The sequence below is a fragment of the Mesoplodon densirostris genome, chromosome 10 (assembly GCF_025265405.1).
Source record: "Mesoplodon densirostris isolate mMesDen1 chromosome 10, mMesDen1 primary haplotype, whole genome shotgun sequence".
Classification (NCBI taxonomy): Eukaryota; Metazoa; Chordata; class Mammalia; order Artiodactyla; family Ziphiidae; genus Mesoplodon; species Mesoplodon densirostris.
The window spans coordinates 6,363,623-6,390,473 of NC_082670.1; the positions used below are offsets into that span (position 1 = coordinate 6,363,623).

Consider the following 26,851-nt stretch of genomic DNA (forward strand, 5'->3'; position numbering starts at 1 on the left):
AAGTTGTTTTTTTTTTTTTTTAAAGAACATCTGTGAACCATACATGATTAATAAAGATTTCCTTTAAGGCAGAGGCTGGCCGGGATCCTGCTGTTGTTGTCTGCCGTGGACAGCGGACGGGGTCTTGTTTCTAAGGTCCTTACCACCAGGTACTTTGTGCTGAGTGGCCACATCTCCTGAGCATGGGCGGTGGGGTGAAGAGTGTTATCACAGGAGCGATGGATGGCGAAGAACCTACGGGCCCATCCCTGGAGGGAGCCCGGTCCTGCAGCTGCTGATTTCCAAGCGTGAGGGTACGCGTGCTCCTTATCCACCAGGACGGCGTGAGTTACGAGGACGCCGGTAATGCGGCCTATCCGGCCCTGCCTCCCTCCTCCTGTGACCTTGAGGTCAAGTTCATCCCACTCTTCGTACAGTAGAAGACTGACCTCCTCAAAGGCAGGTGAAGTACAGGACACGGCCTCTAAAAGGACTGCTGAGTCCGAAGCTGCTTCTGGCTAGGGCTCCATCGTGGGGCTGCGGGGCTTCCTCAGTCCCTGACACCCAGACCTGGGGAAGCTCATCCAGTCCTCCTGCCCCGGGTGGCCAAGCCAACCAGAACCTTCCTAGGAGTTAGCAGAATAGTCGGGACAAGCCTTGTGGAACTTTCCACGTGAGACATCGAACCTTAAAGTTCATGTGGACTCTGGCTTCGTGTTGACTAGTGAAATCTCTCACTCAGGAAGGACAGAAGTATCCCCTGAACAGTAATAAGCAACTGGTCAAGTATCAACACACACACGACTATGGCGTCAGCATTATCTTACTCAGGCACGCGTCAGGACTACCACTGTGTTCATTATGGCTTACCACTCTCCGTGAGAGAGGTATCAACAGAGGCAGAAGATCCAGGAGGGGCTGGGAAGGTGGCTTTTCCAGAGGCGACGGGGTTTTGCATTTTAAATCTGCTCCAAGCTACGGACCAACCACACTATTAACAAGTCAACTGGGACCTTCAGATCAGAGCAACGCAATACCACCACAAGGCAAGGCCACCTTTCCAGAAATTGTGCGTGGATGGTTCGAAAACTATGCATCGGATGATGCTTTCACCAAAATTACTCCAAAGCCAAAAACAGTCTGGCAATTGGAATTTCCTTGACTCTATTTTAGTCTCAAAGGAAACCATTGAGATTTCACCGAGAGAAGGTTAAAGGGGATGGATGGTAGCTTGCCACTGAAAATATTTAGTTTGCAAAGGGATCATGAGTTACACATTCACTTAGAGAAACTTAAGAAAGAATCTGTGGAGTGTGTTGGCTTAAAAAGCACACACATGGAGGAGATAGCACAAATTTAGTACGTTCGGATCTGAGTCACCACCGCAAGGGACCGGGCAGCGGCCGCAGGACTGAGCTCCTGCCCAGGGCCAGGCAGGAGACAGCTTCCAGCCGAGCTCACAGTTCATCCTTCGCCTGGCGCAGGACAAAGTGGTGCAAGGAATCCAGGTCTCGGCCTCCACTATGCTCGCTGACTTTCTTCCCTCCGCGGAAAAGCAGCAATGTGGGATAACCTCGTACCTTTAAAAAAAAAAAAAAAAATTGAAAACGGACACAAAGTTGCTTCTTAAATAAAATCAGAAAAGATCCTAGAGTCGTGTCCAGGGAAGCCTATAGTTAAATTTTCAGAACGTACAGACCATCAAAAAAGTACCTAAGAGTTCAGAAAGCAGAGCCTTGGGGCTCTTTATTCAGTTTCCAACCCAAACCTACTTTCAAGATTAGCAACAAGGAGTGACTTCACCGGAGAGTGGAGTCTTGCCTGGGGAGCTGGTGTGGACGGCGGGGGCCTGAGGCTGCATTGCCCACAAGCTCCCTGGCGACACCAGGGTGCTCTGTGGTCCGTGCTGAGTGGCAGCAAGACCCTCGAGGATACACACGTGTCAGCTACAGCTCCACCTCTTTTCTCTTTAAAGCATCAAAAAAATTAAAAAAATCTTAAAAAACGACTGGCATCTTCTAGTAAGTAGATGACGTCTGTGCTACATACATCTATTCTAATAAACTCCAGAGACCTCAAAAATGTTTTAAGGAAAACACCACAAATGGAAAAATATAAATTGCAAATCTTCTGGGCTATTCGATGGTGCTAATAGCTTGGAAAGAAGGCAACAGTTACATAAAGAACCCAAGCCTGGCCCACTGGTGTGGCCCTCTCAGGGGGAAGTGTAGGATCAAATACTTTCTGCATGGAGTGCTGCCTTGTGTCTGTGTGTGCGATGAAGGCTACAAGCCAGCTGACTGTTTAGCCAATGAGAAGGGCCACGCAGGTGGCGCCCTGCCCTCAAGCTCAGAGTCTCAGGTACTGCCAGCCTTTCGCCCGGGTGGCAAGGCCTGAAAAACCCCCTCTGAACTGTGTGCACTCACAGAAGACAGGCTTCCTTTGAGAGAGCAGCTCTTTTGCTTCTCAAATGGAAAAAAAATCCCCAAAGGACACAAAAAACTCTTCGTTGAGAGGATGAGTTATCTTGGTTGAGTCCACAATACCAAACTACAGCTCCACTTGGGATCCGCCCCCAGTTCTGTCCCCATGAGTTTCCATGCATGTGGACTCACCGAGTACTTGCTGCAGATGTTCCGTTCTGCGGTGCAGTCCAGCTCGGCGATCTTGACCTCCGCCAAGCCAGGGAATTCCTTTTTAGAGAGCTCCTCCCAGATAGGAGCCAGGTTCTTACAGTGCCCACACCTGGGAACAGAACAGCGACAGCTTTGTTGGGGTCCCGTCCAGCTCACGCGCCTGCATTTCACCGCCCAGCCTGTTTCTTCTGTCGGAAGCAGCCAACAGCTGCCTACACGCTGATAAAATGGCAGGTTCTCCCGCGGGGTGCGCTAACACCCCCCCACCCACCCCGCACCTGCTCGTCCTCTCCCACCCCAAACACGGAATTCAAACCCAAGCCAGAGCAGGCTTTCGGATAACCTGACGGATAGCAACAAGATGGTCTGAAAACAGCTTCAGCTTTGCAACCATCTCTACGATGCGGTAAACTGTGGGCTCCCTGGTTTGTGAATGCACCGTGAGCAGGAAACAAAAGAAAAGACGCCAGACACTTTCTTAAAAATCACCTGAATGCCAAAAACAGATTATATTTCTTATGGTCTTAAATGTTCACAAGAGCTTCAAAGCTTCCCTGAAGCTTCCAGGATGTGGTGTGAGCACCGAGGCCCTAAGTTTGGTTCAAACTCTTTCCACCTGTTACTCTACCCGCTTCCTGACCACCTTCCCCTCTAGGACCTGCTCCCCTTCAGTGAAAGGGGCTCTTCTGTACGTGATCTGTACAGCTTTAGTTTTTTTTTTTTAAAAAATAGAAAATACATGATAGTTTTAAAGGCATCATTTACTAGTGATTCTACTCTTTAAGAATAAAACCTGCGCAAGTCATACAGGTCACTCATTAACTTTTTATCTCTGCTGTTACTGTTTCTCATGAATACGCGCAATGAAACAGTGAAAATGGCACGTGTGTGTTTGTGTTCAGAAACAGGATCTCTCTCTCCTCAACACTATTTTTCCAAATGGGTTGTTTCAAGACAAAGCGTTCTCCCCGTTTTACAGCTGAGGAGACTGGGTTCAAAGGATTTAAAGGGCATCCAAAGCCGCAGTGGTTCCCGGCACACCCTGGAACCTATCGTCTTCCCGCCGATCGCGGTTGCCGTGGTCTCCGGCTCCGAGCAGCCCGTCTCTGCCCTGGTCCCAGAGGGCCACGGGCCAGGAAGGTCAGGTGACTGACAGACCGCATGGCTCTAACAGAAAGCTGAGCTCTACTCGATTTCTCTACAACATCCAGAGACGAAGGGGCAAAGCTATTAATACCTCATGATGCTCACGGTGTTTTTAACCCCAAAAGCCATCTATCTGGCAAAGTGCCCAGATACCACAAAACTTCAGTGTTATATGGCCACAATAATAAGCCTCCATTTTTGTTTTCTCCAGAGCAGACTGAACTTTAAGTTAACCTCATTCTCCATAACTTTATGAATACCACCGAACTTTAACATACACACCATAACATTTCCTTTTTCCCTATAGTATAACTACAAGTAAATGTAGTATCTGCCCAACACGGAGTCCGCAGGGTTGGCCTATGAGCTGAAAAATAGGATGTGACTCAAGTGCACGACGACAAAGTTTCTAATTCAACAGCCACTTACCATGGGGCATAAAACTTGACGAAGGTTATGCCTTCTGCGATGGTGTCATCGAAGTTATTTTCCGTCAGTGCCAACACAGTGCCCTTGGGGGAGGGAAAAACCACAAGTCAAATACACCACGTAGAGCAGAGTGGGGGATCATGCTTTGGGATCGCAGAAATACAAGTCCGTCATCTTTTAAAATGCTGTGACGTGTGCTCCGAGGCCACACACAAATACCTACACAACTCACTTTTCACAAGCACAAAAGGGCAGTGACTCGTCACCAGTCCCACGGTCCTGAGCCCAGGAGATGCTGCATGGAGGGGACAGGACACGTGCAGCGTTCTGCCCCCAGCCAGCCCAGGCAGGTTCAGGTGCAGCCGCTGTCTCCAGGGCTCTGGGTGGGCAGGGCCCAAGTGTGCGCCTCCTGGGCGTGGAGCCTCGGACACTGACCGAAGCCCAAGCTGACTGGCCTCCCTGAAGTCTGTACACACTGCTTTCCCCACTGACTCTACCGCTCTCAGCCTACAGATTCATAATTATCTTCTCTATGTGATAGAAGGACCTTAGTTACACAAGCATAGGCAATATGTGCTTTACAGATAACAGGCTGCTTTCCATTTTTAAATTCAAAATGTGAAAACTGCTCATTTGAACTCAGGCTGGAGAATTCAGGGCAAAGGTGCCACATGGCAGTCTGCTCTAAAGCGATTCTATCTTGAAGGTTTTTCACAGAATTATGTCTATGTGTTTTCCTCCAAAAACGGATATGTGATCCTCTCTTGAGAATATGGATGATGGGGACTTTCCTGGTGGTCCAGTGGTTAAGAATCCGCCTTCCAATCCAGGGGACGTGGGTTCGAGCCCTGGGCGGGGAACTAAGATCCCACACGCTGCGGGGCAACTAAGGCCACGCGCTCCAGAGCCCACACGCCGTAACCGAAGATCCTGCATGCCTCAACGAAGACCCGAGGCAGCCAAGTAAACAATAAATAAATAAACAAGAATATGGATGGCGTGTCACGTGGCAAAGGGCTGCCCCACTCGAGTCCAGCACCAAGTACCATGTGTCCGTGACCAGGACGCAGGGGCACTGAGGGGGCCATCCAGACGCTGCCATCTTTATGTCCGGAAACATGACACCACACTCACTGAAAGACCCACTTAGTGGTGGAAAACCTTATTATAAATAGAAACCCTTCTGGGTTTGACAAAAACATCCACAGTATATAATTATACTCGATGTGGGGTGACCTTTATAACCACCATGACACATGCTCCCTTGACGCGTGGTCCCTTAACTACGAAATCGTTTGTTTACTTCTTAAACCAAAACTTCCACTTTTAACTAACACCCACGCAGTCCCCAACCTACAAGCGTCCCACTAGGGGCTGGGCCTGGGGGGCAGAGGCCCCATCACAGCCCCACCCTGGGAGGATGAGGCCGGCGGCTGCCGATCCTCCAAGTCTGATCCCCGGGCCCCAGGCATGACGGCCCCAGCGAGTCACGATGGCTCCTGTAAATACTGAGGCTGGACAGTCACCAGGGAAGCGTCCTCCCCAGCACCAGGGCTGCCCTGCCCGCTGTCCCGGGTAAGAACCTGACGTGCTGTGGAGTGTAGTTGTGTGAACTGAAGCGGCAACACAAGGATTCAGCTTTGGAAATAAACTGACAAACAGGCCTTATGGTTCTCAGCTAGGAAATCCGAGCACTGTTTTCCTGGGAAAACACTATTCTGACTCCCCCGAATAATCTCATCTTCACCCATGGTTTCGGCGTCAGTTTCTACCTACAGGAGTGGATGTGGGAACCTCCTCGTCTAGACAGGCATCCGGCTTCAGCTCCGGACTCTTACCTGTCGCCACCTGCAGACTGCCACAGCCCTGGAACCAACACCTTGAAAATGGACCCACCCCCTCCCTCCCACCCGGTCCTCATCTCACTCCTGGGACACGCCAGAACCCCGCCCGGCGCCTCCAGCCCCTCTCCCCCTGCCTCCCGTCCCCCATCCCGACTGCGCAGGGGGAGCTGGACGCCCCTGCCCGCCGTCCCCGCCTCCTTCGTCTCCAGATACAGCGGTTTCCGTCTCGTCCACACAGGCTGCAGCCAGCCGGCTTTCTTAAAGTCCACGTCGGCTCCAAGCCCTCCACTGGCTCCCTGCAGACCTGAGATCCCCGGCTGGCGGACGAGGCCCTCCGGAGGCCGGCTGCCGGCTCCCTCCGCGTCCCGCACGGTGCCCTTGGCCTCCGCGCACCCTCTTCGCTCCCGCCGGCTGACGCGCCGCCAGGCGGCCTTCCCCACGGCTCTCCGGCGGACACCGACTCACCCGTGGGGCGGGCTCCCTGCCTCCCCGCCCCGGCCTGCGTCGCAGCGCCGACATCTTCGCGCGTGTCCCCCTTCCCACCCGCCGCTCTCCACAGGCGGAAAACGGCCTTATTCGCTTTGGGTCCTGGCGGCCTAGGACGGTGGCTGGAACGCGACAAGGGCTTGATAAACGCAGAACGAACGTGAAGCCCTAGGCTCTGAATATATGAAGAGGACACCTCGATAAGTCAGCGATCGTCTGGACAAATGAAATATCCTGCAGTGATTTGCCTCTGACATTCCAACGCGCAGAGCCTTTCTGCTGCAGCTCTTTCAGGGGCCTTTACCACCTTGACTGCAGCAAGTTATGGAAACGAGCAGAACGGGCCCAAGAGGCAACGGCCCAGCTTTCACAGCAAATACCTTCAAGTTAGTGAGTGCTGAACCAAAGGGAAGAACTGTCCAGAAATGTTGACACCAAATGCTCGCGGGATCCTGTCTCACACCCACTCCAGGTTCTTTAAAGGGAAGCTCTGTCTACGCTGACCCCCTAACAAGCATGTAAAAGGAGTTCAAGAAAACGCTGTGTTGAAAAGTGGACCCCAGCCCACCATGTGAATGCACCATCGCTTGGAGGCAGGAGCTGACCGTGCACCCACCTGGTCGGCCGCGGGCTCAGCGGCCAGCGCGGGGGCCTCCGACGGCTGGGTGGGCTCCGGGGCGCCCCTCTCCGTGCTCTGGAGCTGCGATGCCACGTACTCCCTCAGCGACTCCAGATCCCGCTTCCCCTTGTACTGATCAACCTGTCCGGGACACGGGCCACACGAAGACACGTCAGGGATGTGAATCCTCAACCCTCCACCTGCCCACGCACGACCCACCCCCATCGGACGTCTCTGTCTGGGTGTCCCGGCTCTGTGGTGTCTGCTGCTCAAAGGTGAAGGCAAAGCAGAGATGATCAACCGCAGTGTGGCTCTGGGCAAAGAACTTTACAGCGCCTGCCTTCTGCAGAGCTAAGCGTTTCCAAAGTCTGGGCACTGCCCACCGGCCAGGGACGAAGCCAGCATTTAGGAGCCTTTTTACCAAGAGCGAGCGCTGACCCCTCTCAAAGGTCGTAATCAGGGCAGTTACCCTAGGACCGTCGATCCGGCTTATTCTAGAGTTAACCTGAGCCAGCTGAGATGCTCCGGGAGTGCATCACGCCTGACGGTTTCTCTCAACCTGCCAGGCCTTACCAACAAAGAGAGAGACATTCTCGCTCCGTGATGCGTATTCCTTTAAACCAGTGCCCAAACAATCTGTGCTGGCAACACGCCACCCCTGTTAAACCACTCAACCGTTCAGCCGTGGTTAAGACACACATCTTGTCTCAACACTAAGACCTGAAGAACGTACCTTTTCACCATCTCGGAACCAGAGGAGCGTAGGATAACCTCGGACCTGGTTTCCTGAACAGAGTCCATGGTGCTGCGTGCAGTCAACCTAGAGATACAGATCACGCGCCCAGTCAGCTTCTCTGCCAGCCTTCCTGGTAAATGGGCTCTTGGACACTTAGTACTTTTTCAAAGAAAGAAAATTTCTAAAACTCCCCATCTGTAGCATCTCCGCCAGCAAGTTGCAGCTTTTGGAGAGACTTTACCCCAAAATACACCTGAGCTTAGGGAGCAGAGTGATGGGATTTAGAGACATGATTTCTTTTCACTCAAAAATGCCAGTTTTGGGGGAGCAGTTTACCTTGAGGAGGTTAGCAGATGGAGAGAGGGAGCCTCGCCTGACATCTGGAAAAGGGGACGGCCAGCTGTCGTGGACAGAGACCCACGCCCGTCACAAAGCTAGCTCAGAAATGTATTCTCAGGTTCAGGAGTTTTAAATAGGAACATTTGGAATATAATCAAGATAAAACTGAAAAGATGTCAAATTAAGTGTTTAACACACAACAGTGAAAAATTCATTTAACAACTGTTACAATTTCCTAGGCATCTGCTCTGTGCCCAGCGTCGTGCTCAGCATTTTACCATTACCTTCACCACCGCCCCAGTCAGATCTCATCTTGGTTTTGCAAAGGGGGAGACTGAGGTGTGGAGAAGCTGCTCGAGGGTGGCTGGCCAGGTCTGTCCGAATCCCACGTTAATGCTTTTGGCCATCTCACTGTGCTGGGCACATCACCTTATTAGCTACAGTTCCTGAACACGCAGCATTACTTCTGTATACAAATCAGCCCCCGGCAAGGTAGAAAATGAGATTTTTATAAAAGCAATTCAGGCAGGGTGTCTGGTAGGTGCTGGAGGATGGACGGATTAAAAGTGCTTGAAGGCCCGGAAGCTGCTCTAGATATTTCCCGAAAACCCAGTTGTCAAGGCATCACTTCTGGCTTCCCTCCGTAAAGTGGGAAAGAATTCCAGGCAGCAGGGCAAGCCAAGGCTCCCCACGGGCGGGTCTTCTGCACGCAGGCTGCGCACAGGGTGTGAGCACAGAGCTGAAGGTCCTTTTAGGAAAGAGCTCTTGGGTGATTTCGACTGTGGATGGTCTCCAAGTACGTCCAGTGAACGTTCTCTAAGGCTCTGCCCCATATCTTTGCAGAAAGGGCTCTGGGGCTGCCAATTCAGAATTGGCCATTGCTTCAAAATAAACAAAGGAGCCAAAGCCATAATTTATCTCTAGACTGTGGAAAAGCCAGCACACTCGAAACCTGGCTGCCATCTGTGAAGGTGAAATGAATTATCAAGTGGCACGCTAAATGGAATTAATAAATCAAATTTGCGACTTTGTGCACAGAATGAATAATGGGCTACTCAGCTAATTAATCCAGCCAAAGGCGACCTATTTCTGGTTTAATAAGGGCTTTCACTTACCTTGCCAATCTTGACAGTTTCGGAATGTTCAAGGCCCAGAGCCAGCTGCTCCCAGGTCGGAGCCAGAGCTTTGCAGTGACCACACCACGGGGCGAAGAACTTGATAAAGTGGTCTCCTTCGGGGGTGGGGGAGGAAGGCAGGAGAAAGGGAGAGGAGTGTGATTTACATCCACCCGACTAGAGCATGAATGGAAGCGTCTCATCTTTGTCCTCCTGCAAAGCTCAGTTCAGGATGAACCCCTGAACTGGTAAAAAGTGACTCCCCATCAGATATGTCTCTACCCATGAGTTCATAACGATCCTTAAAAACTAATCTGTCAGGGCTTCCCTGGTGGCGCAGCGGTTGAGAGTCCGCCTGCCGATGCAGGGGACACGGGTTTGTGTCCCGGTCCAGGAAGATCCCACATGCCGCGGGCGGCTGGGCCCGTGAGCCATGGCCACTGAGCCTGCGCGTCCGGAGCCTGTGCTCCGCAACGGGAGAGGCCACAGCAGTGAGAGGCTGGCGTACCGCAAAAAAAACAACAAAAAAAACAACAAAAGAAAACTAATCTGTCATCTTTGGAGGACAATAGGGACCCAACTCATTATTTGGAAAACGGGCAATAAAGGGAAAGAATCAGGCACTTAGCCTGTCTTTCCCACGTGAACTGCACCGCTGGATAACCAAGTGATAAACGAGAGCAAGTGTCTCTTGCTGTAAAAATGAAGAAGCGATGCTTGAATTACAGCAGCAGGCTTTGCATCCCTCGTGAGTTACGGCTCTAGGCGGTGTCGGACGAGGCCACTGACATCACAGACTTCCCAGCTATGTAGTCTTGCTCACACCCCCCCAAAACATCAAACAGAAAGTGATAAAGTCCCTAGATTCAACGGCCAACTCACAGGGAACAGAGACATCAGGGTGATGTGGACAGGGAGACTGTACTCCACACCATGAAGCAAGTGGCGGCTTCCCTACAGCCAGGGCAGTGCCTTTTGGGGGATGGGGGGAGGGCTGGGACGGGGCACGGGAAGCGAGCAGTTTTCTGTCTTGAGCCGGGTGACCGCTCTATGACCATTCACTACACCCTACATTGTTTTCTGTATCTGGGTTTTATTTCACAATAAGATAGAAGATCTAAAAAGACTGAATATCACTCCCTTGGCTAGGATAAAAACAAGCCTCACAACATCATGATTTAGGCACTGAAAACTTTTATCTAGGCTCTTCTACCTTGACCAGCCTAGGGCCAAAACGGTGTCAGGCTGAGACCAAACCGAAATCAGGCTGTGGCCAAGGAGAGAACCAACCAACGGACGCTGACGTGTGACTCAGGCTCAGAGTCGGACTTTGCCATGGCAACGCTCACGGCGGCATCTTGTCACCGCTGCAATGATGCGTTCGAGGGAAATGGGGGAAAACTTGCTTCAAAATCAGTACTGTAAATCCACTATACTCCAGTTAAGAAATTTAAATGAAAACATTTTAAATATACATGAGCAGCTGATCTGCAAGGCTGAAACCACATCTCCAGACAGGTGTGTCGCTACTGTGTGCTGAGGTGGAGACAGGAGCTCCAGGGTCTCCTGGAGCATCAACAGGAACTGAGGCGGGGCGGGGCCGCACCGCTCTCCGAGGAGAGACCCTCATGCCAGCAGCACGAGGCCACGGTGCGCGGGCACATGGCCCCCTCGGTGGGCGACCCGCTCAGGGAGGGTCAGGGCCGGGCTTCGGACGGTGGTCTGCCACGGGGTGGCCCCGGGCGTGCATCCTGCAGGGAGCCCAAGCCCGTCTCAAATTCAAGCGACTCCCCTTAGGATAGAAACCCTGTCAGAGCATCTGTACCAATTAACCAGCCACCTTTAATTAAAAACGACTGAAAGCATCACCATAAGCGATGTCAGACCTTAAATGGGGTGTATTTCAACTCCCAGCAAGCAGGAAGCTTCAGGGCCGGACACAATTTTAAGCCCTTTTAAGAGCGTTTCCAACCCCGTCTCCCAGGAGGATTTCTCTCCATGACAGCCTCTGAGAGCGCAGGTCAGCAAGGAGGCTGAAGTCACTCTCAGGCCTTTCACTGCTGAGCCAGCATTTCCGGACGTGTGAAGCAAGGCCTTAGACGTTGTTAACGTTAGAAGTCGTCCTCAGGTCATTCTGACATGTAGGAGACTATGTTCAAAAAATGAGATTTGGTATCGAAAAATATTTTAAGTGTAAAGAACACCTACGCTGATTCGATTTGTGTGTTACAATGGTCCCAATAAATTCTGGTTTAAACAGGTAAGAGAAACCTTTGTTTCTGCCTCAGGTCTATAAGCATATGATTAACATTAACATTAACATAAGCAAACACATTCTTATCCAAGGACGCACTGTCCAGCCAGTACACAAGTAAGTGCACCCACTCACCATCAGTGAGCTTTCCACACCTGAGGCTTTAGCTTAGTATTAGAACTGGCCTTTCCCTAAGGACAGAGACAAAAGGAGAAATCATCTCCGAGAGGAAGAGCATTAAACACTGATGTCATCGGGGTTGGGGAAGAGAAGCTCTTGACAAGCGCCACCCATGCTGCGACCCACCAGCCCTCAAGTGGCAAGAGGAAAAGCCAGGCCCCCCAGGAGGACGGCCCGGGCAGGGGTGCCCAGAGGTGCAGACCCGGCGCACCCGCCCGCCTACCTTGTGCCACGTGCAGCTCAAAGTTGCCGGCCGAGAGCTCGTACAGGCCCTGCTTGAGCTCGGGGGCTTGGGGTGGCTCCACCTCGGGCTCCGGCGTCTGATGGGAAGAGACGGAACAAGAGGCACTGGGTGTGTGTGTGAAGACCCAGTGGAGCCCATGGAGGCTTCTGTCTGGAACCTTCTATGCTCTCCTCCCTCCCCTGCCACCTCGAGGCTTCGAGGGACACTGCTGTGTTGAGGTGGCGCCCCGGGCAAAGAAGCGACTTTGTCACCCTTGGCAAATGCTCGAGGACCGATGCTCCAGGCAGCTGGGTGATGGCCTCCCTGTCCCAACCCGTCCTTTGCTGTCCCCAAACCCTACCCAACAGAGCAGACAAGCTGAAGGATGGGCCACCCCAAACCAGCACCCTGTCCCGTCCTTTGAAACATGACCTGAGACGTCTTGCAGAATACAGAAGGAAGCAGCACCCAAAGACACAGAGGGAGCAAAAGGGACACAACGGGGAACAGGAAACCATCAGAGAACAGGAGGGCCTGGCCATCCTTTATCTACACAAACATAAGAAAACCTCGGAAGGAAGGTAAAACTCTGAAGGGCTGATAAAAGAGAAAGGTGACGAGAAAGCAGATTCAGGTGGACGGGAGGCAGCAAAGAGAAAACCACAGGGCAAACATGGGCTGCACTTTTAAGCAAGAATATAGTTCATGGGGCTAAGTTTGGGACATAAACACACAGTGAACGGACAAGAAGTGGCGTTTCTCCAGTACCTGGCAGACACCAGTGTGACAACTAACTACTAACCACTCTACCACACCATTCGAAATGTCTCAATTGTTTAGGCCGACACAGCCACGGCCTGCAAGCAGAGGTGAAGAGAAGACCACTGAATCCCCACTGTGCTATAGACATGTGGGTGTGTATTACTCAGTTTTTATCTAGCGGTTCATATTTCTATTAAAAAGAATATCTGGGCTTCCCTGGTGGTGCAGTAGTTGAGAGTCCGCCTGCCGATGCATGGGACACGGGTTCGTGCCCCGGTCCAGGAAGATCCCACATGCCGCAGAGCGGCTGGGCCCGTGAGCCATGGCCGCTGAGCCTGCGCGTCCGGAGCCTGTGCTCCGCAACGGGAGAGGCCACAACAGTGAGGCCCGCGGACCGCAAAAAAAAAAAAAAAAAAAAAAAACAACTTAAAAAGAAAAAAAAGAATATATCTAAGTTCAGTCTTTAAAAGCTTTCCAAGTGCTGACAGCTCAAAGCTGGGCTGTAAACACCATGAAGTTTTCTTTTCCACTGCTGGCTTGACAAAACTTTCAAAGTGCTAAGTAGCCAGACAAAGGATGCCCGAGAGTGACGGCTAAGTGAACAGTCAGTTAAGTTCCAATAACGTGAAACGAAAGACTATGTGTCACCCTGTGTAAGATGTTCAAAGGGCTCGCAGTAGTAAAATGTCCATTCATGGCACCGAAGGAGCATGTCCCTCGGTGGCACGTAGGGATGGCCATTATGGGAACACCACAGTGTATCACAGAATGGGCACCCTCCCCTCTCCCCGGGCTGGTGACAATGTGGGCTTAGAGTCTTAAGAAAGCAATCTGGCAGTATTCATCAGAGCCATAGAAGTGGTCTTGCTTTTTTATTTTCTGCCTTGCAATTTTATGTCTGGGAATATATTCTAAAAAGTCACTCCAAAGTAGAAAAAAAAACCATCCTTTACAAAGATAAAAATGTTCCTTATAGCATTTCTGATGACAGAAAAAATATATATAACCTAAATATCCATGGACAGAGAAGAGCTGAATTATGGCAAATCCATGAGATAAAATATGATCAAGGGCCTCCCTGGTGGCGCAGTGGTTGAGGGTCCGCCTGCCGATGCAGGGGATACGGGTTCGTGCCCCGGTCTGGGAGGATCCCATATGCCGCGGAGCGGCTGGGCCCGTGAGCCATGGCCGCTGAGCCTGTGCGTCCGGAGCCTGTGCTCCGCAACGGGAGAGGCCACAACAGTGAGAGGCCCGCGTACCGCAAAAAAAAAAAAAAAAAAATAAAATAAAAAAATAAAAATATGATCAATATAAAGATGATTCAACTATATAAAAAGATTAATGAAATGAACCATGTTTATTTGATTATGACTGTTTAGGCAACAGGGAAAACCACAAACCTGGTTTGAAAGCTGGAAAGAAAAAAAAAATTACAGAAGGAAACATGGAAATATAAAAATTGGGGTAAAATTTAAGAAATGGCAGGTTTTCTTTTCTTTGACTTCCTTTAATACTGCCATAATGCTAGGAAGGAAAAATCTAAATTTATCCTGTTTAAAGATGAAAATGTATATATTAAGTTATTTAGATATAAATACAGATGAAGACGTTTTTAAAAAGTTTTTGCTTATAAGGCAAAATTCATATTGAAAAGAACTTCGGTTTGCAATATTAAGTCTGAATATTTGAACTTTTCTATAATAAGGCACCCTGTCATCATTTCTAGCAATTATCTGAGATCCCCACTGCTCTGAGACACAAAGATATGGCCAGTGGGTAACTGAGGTCTCAGGTGGGGAGGGGTGGGTCCCATGTGGCCACGCCCCCGGGGTACCCCCGCTGAGGATGGCTACGGGAGCCTCAGCCTGGCTGCCCCATCCCCAGCCTGTGCTTTGGGCTCCGCTCCCCAGAAAGATGTTCGGCTCATGAGATGAAGTCTTTCTGCCATCCTGACACTGGCGGATGGTTTCGTGAATAAAGTCATCATAGAAGACTGGCTTTTTGCTGAAAAGTTTACTTTAAATGTTTTTGGAGACCATGAACTCCCCTTTAAAACTGGCTTCCTCCCCTCAGAGGACATTCCACAAAAAAAAAAAAAAAAAAAAAAAAAAAAAAACTTGAAGTTTAAATCTATGTGAAAGTTACACCTGCTCCTCCAGCTTTCTTGCCATGACAAAGATGCAAATTTATTCTCTGTGAGGTTTGTGGTTTCCCCCGTTGCCTAAAATTAGACACGTCTCTGGTCAACACTTATTCAGTACCGTATGCCGACATTCTTCACGTGGTTCTAAACTTTTAAAAATGTGAGCTAAGTAGCACTTGGGAAGCAGCTGGGTTTCTGATTAGCTGTGACCTGTACACAGAATCTGGGGGACAGCTGAAGGGCCCCACCCTGGAAGATGACACCGACAGCACCAGGGCCCCCAAAAGAGCCCTGGAGCACAGACAACCTTCAAGTCAGGGAACGCCTACCTGATGCAATACCACGGTCTTAGTCCAGTGTCGAACTGGAAATTACATTCAAAGACTTCAGATGCTCTTAATATTTTCATCAGAAACGTACAGCATGGGAACACTGGCCATCTTTCTACTCCCGTCCAAATACAGCTCAGCCTCTGTGGGCCTGAGCATTCAGCATTAATCCGAAAGCACCACACATGAAGGGACGCTGCTGCAGGGCTCACGATCGCAGTGATTTATAACAAAATGAAGGCTCCTGACATCAGCTGGAGGAGGAGTACAGGTTTTTCTCTGTAACACTCTACCTATAACTATGTCTTTAAAAAATATCTCAGTAACACAACATTGTAAATCAACTACAATTAAAAAAGAAATCTCAGAACTCATAGTTTCCACAATTTCCTGATATGATCCTTACCACGGGGGAGGCCATTAAGACATGGAGAGTGTGAAGGGTATCGAATTCGGTTATCAGCAAAGCCACTTAGGGCCGTGGGGCTGAGGGTTGAGAAGAAAAGGGAAGATTCACACTGTGGGTACCGCCCGCGGGAGTGAGGTCCCGGGGGAGGAAGGGCGGGGCTGGCCCGGCCTGGACGCTCTGGCGGGGGCCTGGCCCTGACCCTGGGTGGCCACGAGTCCATCTCGGGTGCTGAGGAATTACTGTGAGCTGAACTACATGTGACGGGGGCACAGAGGGTATGTTAACAAGTAGTAAGTCCTCATCTGTGGGCTGCATCCTGAAATAGTTACAAATGACACTGACTGTGCAGCCAAACGCGGGCCGGGGAAGCAGGGGAGACAAGATAAGGCCCAGAACGGGAACCACTGTCGGGGCTCAGGCGGGCACGCGGGGCCACCTTCCCTGCACTCCTGCCCACCATGCATTGGACTCTTCTTTCTACTCTGGTGCCTGTTTGAACTTTTCCATAACAGAAAGTTGTTAAAAGTTCATCTTTTCCCACTTACATAAGGTACTTAAAGGAGCCAAATTCATAGAGGCAGAAAACAGAGCGCTGGGCGCCAGGGACTGCCAGAGAGGGAGGGGAGTCAGGGTCTAACAGGGACAGGGTTTCCTTTCGGGAAGACGGGAAATTTCTGTGCATGGACGGTGGTGACGGCGGCACCACGTTCTGAATGTATTTATACCACTGAACTGTACGCTGAAAAACAGTTATTTAACAGGGCAAATTTTAGAGTGTGTGTATTTTATCACAATAAAAAGAAAAACTGAGAAGAAAAAAAAGTGAATCTTTACTTATGATAAAAGTTGCTTTAAGATGGTACTTAAACTGGCCTCTTGACCACCCCAAAAATGTAGGAAGAAAGAGGGGGCGGCTTTGTGTGCACTCACGGGGGGCTCCTCGTTCAGCGTCTGCAGCATCCAGTTTTCCAGGGCCTGAAAATCCCGGGGACCCTGGTACTTCACAGCTTCTTGGCCAGGCCTGAAAAACTTCAAGCTGAAACAGTAACAGAGGATTAGTTGCAGCAGATTTTAAAGCACTTCAAACCACTCTGAGCAGAGAGCAAACTCGGTTAGCGGGACAATCATAAAAAATGAGGTGTCGGCGGGCTGCAGCCAGCACACCCCTGCCCCTCTCTGATAATACTTGGACAAGAAAGAAAAGTCATGTTCTAGGCGATAACATATTCACTTAATCCTGAACTTTTAAAAGTTTCTTATGTTATTCTTGAAAAACAAAACCGGGGTGAACACATCAGGCCGTGAGTTAAACCCCAAGCTACGAGGGTTCAGGTGTGCAGAACTCTCTAGCTTTCCCCTGCCCCGTATTTGTTATCCTTCCCCAGCTTCAGTAGTTTTTACCTTCTGCACTTTGAAAAGCAATTTACAACTGTAGTAGAAATAGCATTGCTCTGCAGTAAATGTATTTCCAGGATACACTGTCAGCTATTCAACTCTTACAACGCATGAATATCCAGCTACTGTGAGAGTTCAACTTTCCAACTATAAGGACAACCTTGACAGTGGTTGATATGGCCCATTCACTTGCCCCCAGAGAAGGAATCTTTTCTATTTTCCACACACACTAGGTATCTGCAGACAGAGCAAGGAGCTCTGCCTTTGGAGGGGAGCAAAGACACCACCAGAGGCCGAGATGAACACGTCCAGACCCTGTGTCACTCCACTGGTGACGGGACAACACGGTCCAGGTAAAACCTAACAGACTGCGTCAAGGAATGGGGGGAGGGGAGGGAATAATTCTTCTATTGACAGAATTAACAGAAGGTAGCAGGAAGGAGGGGGAAATACGGCCGCCGACAGGAAGCAAACACAGGCTGGCATTCAGGGGCGAGCCTGCTCACCTAAAACACCCCTAACGCTTCCTGGCACATACGTGGGTTCTGTTAGGAGATGCCCAATGCACAGTGTCAGAGTGCGAGAAGTGAAGATACACAGAAATCAAACTGTGGGTTTGGATAGCTAGCCCCACAAAGGTCTTAAAATGAAGTTTCACACCAAACAAGAAAACCAACACACTGGCTGTAGAAGGCATTCAGGGGAAAATGGGCTTACTGGCCTCACCCAGAAGCTCAGATCCTGTGATGGGCTAGGGGACATCCCAATGTGTCTCCATGAAGAATGTATGTGCCCTTCCCTAGCAGCTTATACTCATATAGCCACGACAGAAAGACACAATCTAACTCGATTTGGCCGGTATGCCCCCTCCTTCACGAAGTTTAACATTTCAAGCGACTCCAAAGCAGGCTCTCGGACTGTGAACACCCGCATCCACCACCTTGAGATGCTCTGGAAACGTAAGCTGCGCCCACAAAGGACTAGAGGCAGCTGCTGTCCCTCTCCACTCCCTCCCTCTCTCCCCAGTGCCTCCCTCCACCAAAGCGCTTCAGGATGGAAACAAGTGGATCCTCAAAGCATCAGAAAGGAATAAAGACACAGACATAGAGAATGGACTTGAGGGCATGGGGGCGGGGAAGGGGAAGCTGGGATGAAGTGAGAGAGCGGCATGGACATATATACACTACCAAACGTAAATTAGATAGCTAGTGGGAAGCAGCCGCAGAGCACAGGGAGATCAGCTCGGTGCTTTGTGACTACCTAGAGGGGTGGGGTAGGGAGGGTGGGAGGGAGATGCAAGAGGGAGGAGATATGGGAACATATGTATATGTATAGCCGATTCACTTTGTTATACAGCAGAAACTAACACACCACTGTAATTATACTCCAATAAAGATGTTAAAAAGAAAGAAAATCTGAAGACTTAAATATTAACTGTAACAATAAAACTATATAAGAATTAAAAAAAAAAATCAGAAATCAGACCAGGCGTTGTTGAACCCATCCTCCATTTCTTTGCTAAGGTTAAAATGCAGTAAAACCTAATCTGTGACTTTTTCCTCATGTGGTGTACACTGAGCGAAGCAAAACTAATTTTTAAAATCTCTTCCTGTTGTTGGATTAAAAATCTTTCTAACCAGCTCGAGTCTGAGATTCTGGTTAAGTTCACGGAGCCTAGGGAGGGCACAGCTTCCCTTACGGGGCATCTGACTTCATTCCCACTGTACGTGGAGATGAAGGCAGCAATGCAGAGCGGGCCATGGGGTTCATGCCCCAAGTACGGCCCCAAACTCTTCTGCTGTTACCAAACCCCCACACGGGCGCTTGTTTTCCTGGTGATCTGTTCCTCAGTCAGGAGACTACAAGGGAAAAGATCCCCATTGCTGGGTCCCTCTGGAAAACAGCATGATGGAAGTTCTACTACTATAGATGAGATGGTGTTCTGGGTCGAATTGTGTCCCCAAAAAGATTTGCTGAAGTCCTAACCCGCGCTACCATGGAATGTGACCCTATTTAGAAATAGGATTTGCATAGAGGCAATCAAGTTAAAATGCGGTCATGAAGGTGGGCCCTAATCCAGTACGTATAGAAAGGGGAGATTCAGACACAGAGAGAGACATGCAAACAGCAGAAGGCCAAGTTAAGGAGGGGACTGGGGTGATGCTTCTGCAAGGCAAGGAACACCAAAGGCTGCCCTCCAACCACCAGGAGCCAGGAAGAGGCAAGGAAGGACCCTGACAGGTTTCAGAGGCGGCACGGCGCTGCTGATGCCTTGATTTCGGGCTCCTGGCCTCCGGAACTGTGAGAATACGTTTCTATTCTTTTCAGTGGCAGTCTGCATGGCAGCCCTAGGGAACCTCCTTCAGCCCTGCCCCTGCCAGCATTTTCCCAGATGATAAAGATTCTTTACTGGCTCAACAGCAAGACCTCAAAACGTCTTCCCGAGCGTAGGCAGCCTTCTCCAGGGACCTGGGAACCCAAACTCCCTCCCTCTCCAATCCTTTACTCCAGTTAAAGGTGACAGGGGAGGGGTGACCTAAAAGCTAATGTGCTGACACCCCGCTCCGCAACCCGCCTCAGCATTTACATTGTCATCTGATTCAGGCCTCGAAACATCCCTAGAAGTAAAAGCTCACACAGGTACATCTATGAATGCCCTAAGGCCACTACATTTTAGGCAGCATGACCCTACCTCCGGCATTCTGTGAAAAAAATCTGTTCTCGGGCTGTGACGGTCACGAGGTTCCTTCCCAAACCATGTAGTGGCAGCTCGTTGTATTGTATAGTTCTTTTTAACAACACAAAACCAGTGCGTGGTTTTCTTGGGGAGACCATATCTTCTAAAAAACAAATCAGGACACCTGATCCAACATGGATCTTTCGGTATCTGTGAATAGCATCTGTGGAGTGACTGATGTTGCAGCCAGAGAGCGCGTATGACTGGGTGCAGGTGGAACCCTCTACTCTCCCTCTGACACTTGCCTTCTCAGCCCTATGACTGGTCCTGTTTCACCTTCCCTATGGCGTGGTTTACGGTGCACAGAGCCACAGGGCCACACACAGCCAGCTGTTTAAGAGTGGACACCACGGCCACCCATCTCTGTTGCTCCTGCACCTTGAAAGTAACAGGTTCTCAACAGGTAACTGGTCCCACTTCTCACTGGCTGCTTCCTTGGGATGCTCTTCATACAAGCAGAGTTTCCTTTAAAGGCAACGCAGTGGAGCAAAGGACAGTGATGACCACAGGTAGGTACACACAGCAGGAAATTTTGTCTCTGTTGCTCTGATGTGATGTACACTTGAGTTACTGCACTCACATTAGCAAGCAGTCACCAAAGACCAAGAGTTCCAGAGCCCTTTATGGAAATGCCAAATCTCCAAAGGTTACAGGAAACCTTAACATCATTGGGTGTGTTCAGATTGGTCTCTACACACACGTTATTACACACGACAGTGTTACGGGGGTGTGTGCGTCAGCACCCTACTTCAGACTCAGAAGTTGAGGAACGTGAGTGGCCAGAGCTACAGGATAAGTAGACGGTAGAGCTGGGGTCCAAACCGTGGCATCCAGGTTCCAGCCCAGAGCTCCTGCCATTTTCCATGCGGCCTCTCAAGTTTGAAGATCAGCTCGGGTTTCCCAAAGGATTGACTTCATTTGTCAACCTGAACAAATATTTTGGGACCTGCAGTGCCCAACCCCTCCCCCACCCTTCTGGAAAGAGCATCTTCCCTTTTTTGGAGAAGCTCTCTTCACTCCACCAGTAAATGTTGAGTCTGAGCGGGGCTGTCGTCTTCCGACAAGATCCTGCCTCTCGGGTCACAAACATAGTTTCTGGAATGAACACTCCATCCAAGCTGGGCCAATGGGCCCAAGTCCGCCACAGCAACAGAGAGATGCAGAGCAGGGAGTTAAGTCACCTTAAGGGGTGGGAGGGCAGAAAAACAGACCTCCAAACCCATGGAGCCGAGCCTCAGAGGCCTTCCCCCACAGCCTTCAAATTAATTCCCTCTTTTGTTCATTAAGCCAGTTTCAATTTCTGTTCTTAAAACCAAAAAATTATTTTAATTGTCAAGGAAGCAGGTAGCAAGTATCACTTGTCAGAACAGCTGCACTTTCTTTCCAACAAAAACAGCCCGTGGGCTAGTCACGTGGGAAATAACTCTAGAAAGGAGGCTTAAGAATTAAGAGTGACCAAAAATTCAGACGAAGATTTCATGACAGTCAGTGCTCATCGTGTAAACGTACATGTGAACGTCAAATGTGACAGGATCTCGTGGAGAATGCCATTTTTGTCTGGCAAACACGTTCTTTTATAAACAGGAAAACTCAACTGACTAATTAAAGGCTTTTTCCAAACAAAGTAAAAAAAAAAGGCACCTAATACACACACGGTGTAAATGTAACCTTTTTCCCCAACAACAGGGAGTGCCTGCTTAAACTCGGCATCCCCTCACTCCTCAGAACTACAAGGAAGGCGCCAAAAGTTTAACTTGAACTTTCTTGGCCGACTGCGGCTGGCAAAAAGCCAAGGAGGACCCGGCGGATACAGGATGCGAGCGCCGGTCACTTACGTGGGGTAGCCACGCACGCCCTGGGCGGAGCACACATCTGAGTCGGCCGTGCAGTCGACCTTGGCCACGTACACCTTGGCGTCCTCCATGCTGTTGTACTTGTCTCCCAGGTCGTTCCAGGTAGGCTGCAGCCGCTGGCAGTGTCCACACCTGTGGCCAGGTGACAGTGAAAAGCACGCTGAGAGCCAGGGTCAGAGGGTGCCTGACCCACCCGCCCAGCCATTTCCCAGGGTGGCGGGGCTCTCGGATCCAACTCCTTTTTCACACTGCAGTGGAGACGGGGCCAGACAGCTCACAGTGTCTGCAGAACCCTGCTCCCCTGCTTAAACCCTCCGGAGAGACGCCGCATTGTTCTCAGCGTGAAATCAAAACTTAGCCAGGTGCCCGATCCCCCTCCATCTGGCCCCTGCTGACCGCCCACCTGACCTCTATGCACACTGCCCTCCTTCCCGTGCTGCCCACCGCTGGGCCACGCTGCTGAGTTTCCAGGTTCCTGAAAGGGCCGCAGCTTGGCCAGGCCCTGGGAATCAGCACCCTCTTCTCTCTGACACTTCCTCCCTAAACCCACCTGGCTCATTCCTATTTGTTCAGTTTGGGTGTCACTTCCTCCAGGAAGTCAGCCCTGACTCCCAGGCTGTCTGGTGTCCACTCTCTTCTCCCCCTCTTCTGGAGAGCTCCCTCGCTCCACCTCTGTGGCAGTGGCTCAGCACTTCCCCTCGCCATGGCTCCTCTACGGTCAGGTCACCTCTACCATGTAACCGAGTCTCCCCAAATGCAAGGCAGCCTCGAAATGAAATCAGTTCTGCATTCTTTCCAGTGAGAAGCATACAAAAAGCTTGTGGCCGGCCCAAACTTCTAAATTTGATATACTCAAACATACACTTATAATATTCATTGTATGAATTTAACTATACACAAACATGATGGCATGTGGGGTGTTTTTCCCCATTCACCTGGTAAGTGTGTATTCATGATGTCTACGATGTAACTACTTGCTGTATTGCTTTCTAAAGTGTGGTAAGAACACCCAACACTTAATAACTGAGTTCATCCTCAAAATAATTTCTCAATAAAATCAGTGTTAAGTCTCCTTGCCTCTTTTCTTTTCTGACAGATGACCTCACCAGGAAGCACCTAAAGGAAGCACCGGAAAATTCTGCTTCAAGCTAACCTGTCTTCCCTAAGCACTTTCTTGGCCAGGGAAGAGAATCCTGCTTTATAAGAGGTTCAAATACAACATGAATCCCTCTTTTCTGGAAGACAATGGTGAGGGAAAACCCCTGCTAGATTTAAGTATATACGGTACAAGAAGACAAGCATCATCCTTTCTACCACTGGATCCCCAGTGTCTGGCACGTACGAAGTGCTTGGCAATCTCTTAGTGATGGATCCATGGGTGCCGTGCAGTTGGCACTTCTGGGTTTGGACCCCTGGGGCTACAGCACGAACCTCTGAGACGGCAGCTGCATTCAGAGGCAGTTTGTGGTCACGTAACAGAGCAAAGCCACCTGGTCCTTTTGAGGAAGCGGCTCCAACCTTGACCTCATTGTCCCCAGATTCAATGTGACCTGAAAACTGGCCATAGAGAAGCTATGACCTGACGCTGGCACAAGATCTACAGCAGTAGGACAGCCCGGCCACTATCCAGTTCAGAGCAGATACACACAGATCGATGTTTTCATTAGCTCCTGCCCCCAAATCGCACGTGGGCTCCCAACGTTCCAGAAACTGAAATGGAAAGAGGAGGGGCAGCCCACAGTGTCTTCCGTCTGAGCTCCAACCTGCTCTGAAAGTCTAACTTTTAAATGTTGTCACCGAAACCCACACATCTCTATTTAAGCATTTCACAGTAGACTATTAAGAAGCAAACAAAAACTTTGAAAGTTACTTTTTCTGGGAGCATCCACCTAAAAGTCTATAAGCCACACACAATGAAACATTACATTACTTTAAGGAATGTACTTAATACCAAGTGCCCGGTCCTCTCCCTCACTCAGCCCAGGACTAGCTGGTGAGTATTACAGAGACTCCAAAATTAAAACTCCACTGGCACTGCACGGACCTACGATGTCTGCATGTCAGTTTTTCTTTAAAATATAAGGAAAAAAATTCCATGGGCAGATTTATTCCACAAAAATAGGCTTCACTTAAGTAGTGTATTTAATTGGAATAGCTACTCTGAGAATAATACCCTTCACAAAGTAACTATCGATGCCCATTATTTTACACTACAAAGTATTTTCTACACCACTGGTAGTTCTACAAATTCAACTCTTGGTTCTTGGGAGCTGGAAACACAATGTATCTACAGGACAGCTCTGACCCAGACCAAAAGTGCTGATTTAACTCCAAATGAACTGAAGTACAGTCATCATCTGAACATGGGGAGGACGAGAAAGTCTCCTCCAACTTCCACCAGCACATGTTCTGAACAGGCCGTTTTTCTTGGGCATCTTCTCCCTATTCCTTCCTGCATCCCCTTCCCACATCTCAAGGAGCCTCCTCCGCTCTGGGGGAGAATGCCAAATTCTGCAGTAAAGCCTGCAAAGGGCCTTGGGCCCGAAGACTGGCTGTCTGCTCCGCCCACGGAGGACCCCCTTCAGCGGGCATCTAGGCCCTAGGAGGAAGGCACTCAGTCCCTGTGCTCGTGCGGATGACGGGAAGGCTTTCTGTAGGACAACCCACAGGGCAGACGTCTCTGGGTTCGGCATCGAGGCCACACCAAAGCCCCCCGCCCCCCGAGAACCACGGCGAGGGGGACCGTCTGCTCAACGTAGTAACTTTTCCCATCTCACACTTTGCAGACGACCAGGCCCCAAGAGAGCAGGGAGGAGCAGGAGCCAGAGGTCGGCCTTGGGTCCGGGGCCAGTGGCTCCCATCACCGCGAGCACAGCTCCCCACCGCCCGGGGGCTGCGGACAGGCCCCCAGAACCCGCACTGCTCTCCACCCCCCGGGGGAGCGCAGGAACCCTCTTCTGCCTGGGCCACCCCTTCCCGCAGGGTGGGAAATCACGCCTTGTGAGTCCCTGTGTTTCAATTAAACCCGCAGGCCGGAGGTCTGCCGTGCGGCGAGCGAACAGCCTCCGAAGTCCAAGTGTGCACGCCGGGCGCCTGGTCGCCGGGGCGACCGCACGTGGCCTCCGGGTCCCGGCCTGCCTCCGGCCGGCGCAGAAGTTTGGGGCCAGAGGACGGACGGGCTCTGAGCTCCCAGCGGCCCCGAAGGGCGACGACCCCTTCCCCTCCCCCGGTGAGGGGATCGGGGGAGGGGGCGCGGGAGCCGGAGCGGCGGCCTTTTCCGGCTCGGCCCTCGGGGACCGCCCCCTCCTGCTCCACCCCGGCCCTAGCGCCACGTCAGCCGCGAGCGCCCGGCGCGTGCCGCCCCCCGGCCCGGAAGACCCTCAGCCCCTCGCCGGGCGCCCCCAGGCCGCGGCCCCGCGCCCCCCGCGCCCACACTGCGGGACCCGGGCCCGACCCGCGCCGCGGAGCCCGAGGCGGGCGGTGCGGCCAGTTACCAGGGCGCGAAGAACATGACGAAGTGCGCGGCGCTCTGGATGCCGTGCGTGAACATGTCGGCCGTGTACAGGTGCTTGGCGTGCGGGTCCTGCCCGTCCCCGCCGTCGGCCGCGGGGGGCCCGTCCGCCGCCGCTCCCGGCTCCTGGGCCCAGGCGCCCCCGCGTCCGCCGCCGGCGTCCAGCAGCAGCAACAACAGCAGCATCAGCAGAGGCGCGGCCGGCGCCAGGGCCCGGGGCCGCGGCGGGAGGAGGCCTCCGGCGCGCGCGGACATCACGGCTGGCTGGGCGCGCTCTCGCCGCGGCGGCCGGTTCCCTCCGCGCCGCCCGCCCCGCCCCCCGCCCCGGAGAGGCCCCGCCCGCGCCCCGCCCCTCCCGGCGCGCGCCCGCTCCCCGGTGGAGGCTGGGCCCGCGCGCGCCCGGAGAGCCTGGATGGGAGCCCGTGGAAGGAGGGGGTCCGGGCCCCCGACTGCCTTCCGTGCCCGGCCTCCAGCACTTCCCGGGACGGCTTTGGTTACTCCCGCGGGGCGCTGCGCCTCCCCAAACCCAGGCTCTGTCCGCTCTGGCCTGGAGCGGGGCTGAGTGTTGGAGCGCCGGGAGGCCACAGAGGGGGATGTCAGCCTCGGTTCATCTCAACGTACACAAAGACCCCAGGATTTCAGGCAAAAGGAAGAAAGAGCGGCTGTCAGCAGAATTCAGGAAACTGAGCAGAATGGGCGGGCTTTACACCTGAATGAGTCAAATTCTTGGCTGGACCTCAACTGTGATTCTGGGCCTGAGCTCACGGACTGATGAAAAGCCGCTTAACAAGAGAAACCCGTGCGGGGGTGCCCTGCCCTGCCTTACCTTGAGGGTGAGAAGGAGAAAAGCTCAAAGCATCCTCTTAGACACTAATCCCGCAGGGCTCCTCCTCCTCCAAAAACGCCTGGCTGGCGTCCTATGGCGCCCTAACTCCCCAACTGCATCAAGGGTATAAAGACACGCCTACTCTCGCTGCACTGCCTCCCGTGGAAAGACTGCGAGGCTTCCCCAGGTGTGAATCGTGTGAATCGGGCACCTCACAATTCACATCTGCTGGCGCAAGCCTGATTGCACGTGGTAGTTGAAGGTTAGGCCCCGCCCTAGGGATCCGAAGCTAAATCAGGAGACTCATTGGGTTGCTTCCCGGGATCCTGCTTGTCCTTGATTTATCCTCAGTCTGGGAAACTCCAGGCAGTGACTGCTGACACAGCAGGGGAAGCGCCCAGTGATTCACCTGTCACTACGCTGCTCCGGCCACTACGCACCCTTTAACCAAGGTTTGCCAAATACCAAGTCATCAATTTCCCCTCAAAACCGATTCTCCCAACCAGTTACACTCAACACATGGGAGTCGTTTCCCAATTACTCCCTCCTTTCCCTTATCTCTGATAATTCAAGCCAACCACATTTCTTGCCAAATACCATTTCTTTCCACCATTCTCAGTGCTCATACCCTGATCAGACCTTAATCCTGGCCTGTGCAGTAGCCTTCTAAGGGCCTCTTTCATTCACGAGGCTGGAAAGTTAACTTTCCCAAAGCCTGCCTTTGACCATGATAGTTTGCTGTGAACACCCTCCCCCAGCCCCCATCTACAGGGTAAAACACGAGTCTTCAGACTGCCGCTCAAGGCCCTTAGCTATGTGATTCCATGTGCTCTGTCCTGTGAAACTCACTCACCACTGGAAGCCCAGGGATCCTCTCCAAAAATCCAGTATTAGCCAGAC

At 51.4% G+C, this 26,851-nt stretch overlaps 1 protein-coding gene across 1 annotated transcript; it reads right to left on the reverse strand.

The window, feature by feature from the left end:
- TXNDC5 (thioredoxin domain containing 5) lies at positions 1-25,416 on the reverse strand. The gene is made up of 10 exons (XM_060109616.1): positions 25,109-25,416; positions 21,597-21,746; positions 16,560-16,665; positions 11,987-12,083; positions 9,330-9,445; positions 7,873-7,959; positions 7,137-7,280; positions 4,191-4,273; positions 2,595-2,724; positions 1-1,559 (listed from the first exon to the last, which is right to left on the reverse strand). Exons 1-10 carry the CDS (start codon positions 25,378-25,380, stop codon positions 1,437-1,439), a joined length of 1,308 nt encoding a protein of 435 aa, XP_059965599.1. The 5' UTR covers positions 25,381-25,416; the 3' UTR covers positions 1-1,436.
- Positions 25,417-26,851: the final 1,435 nt, after the last annotated feature.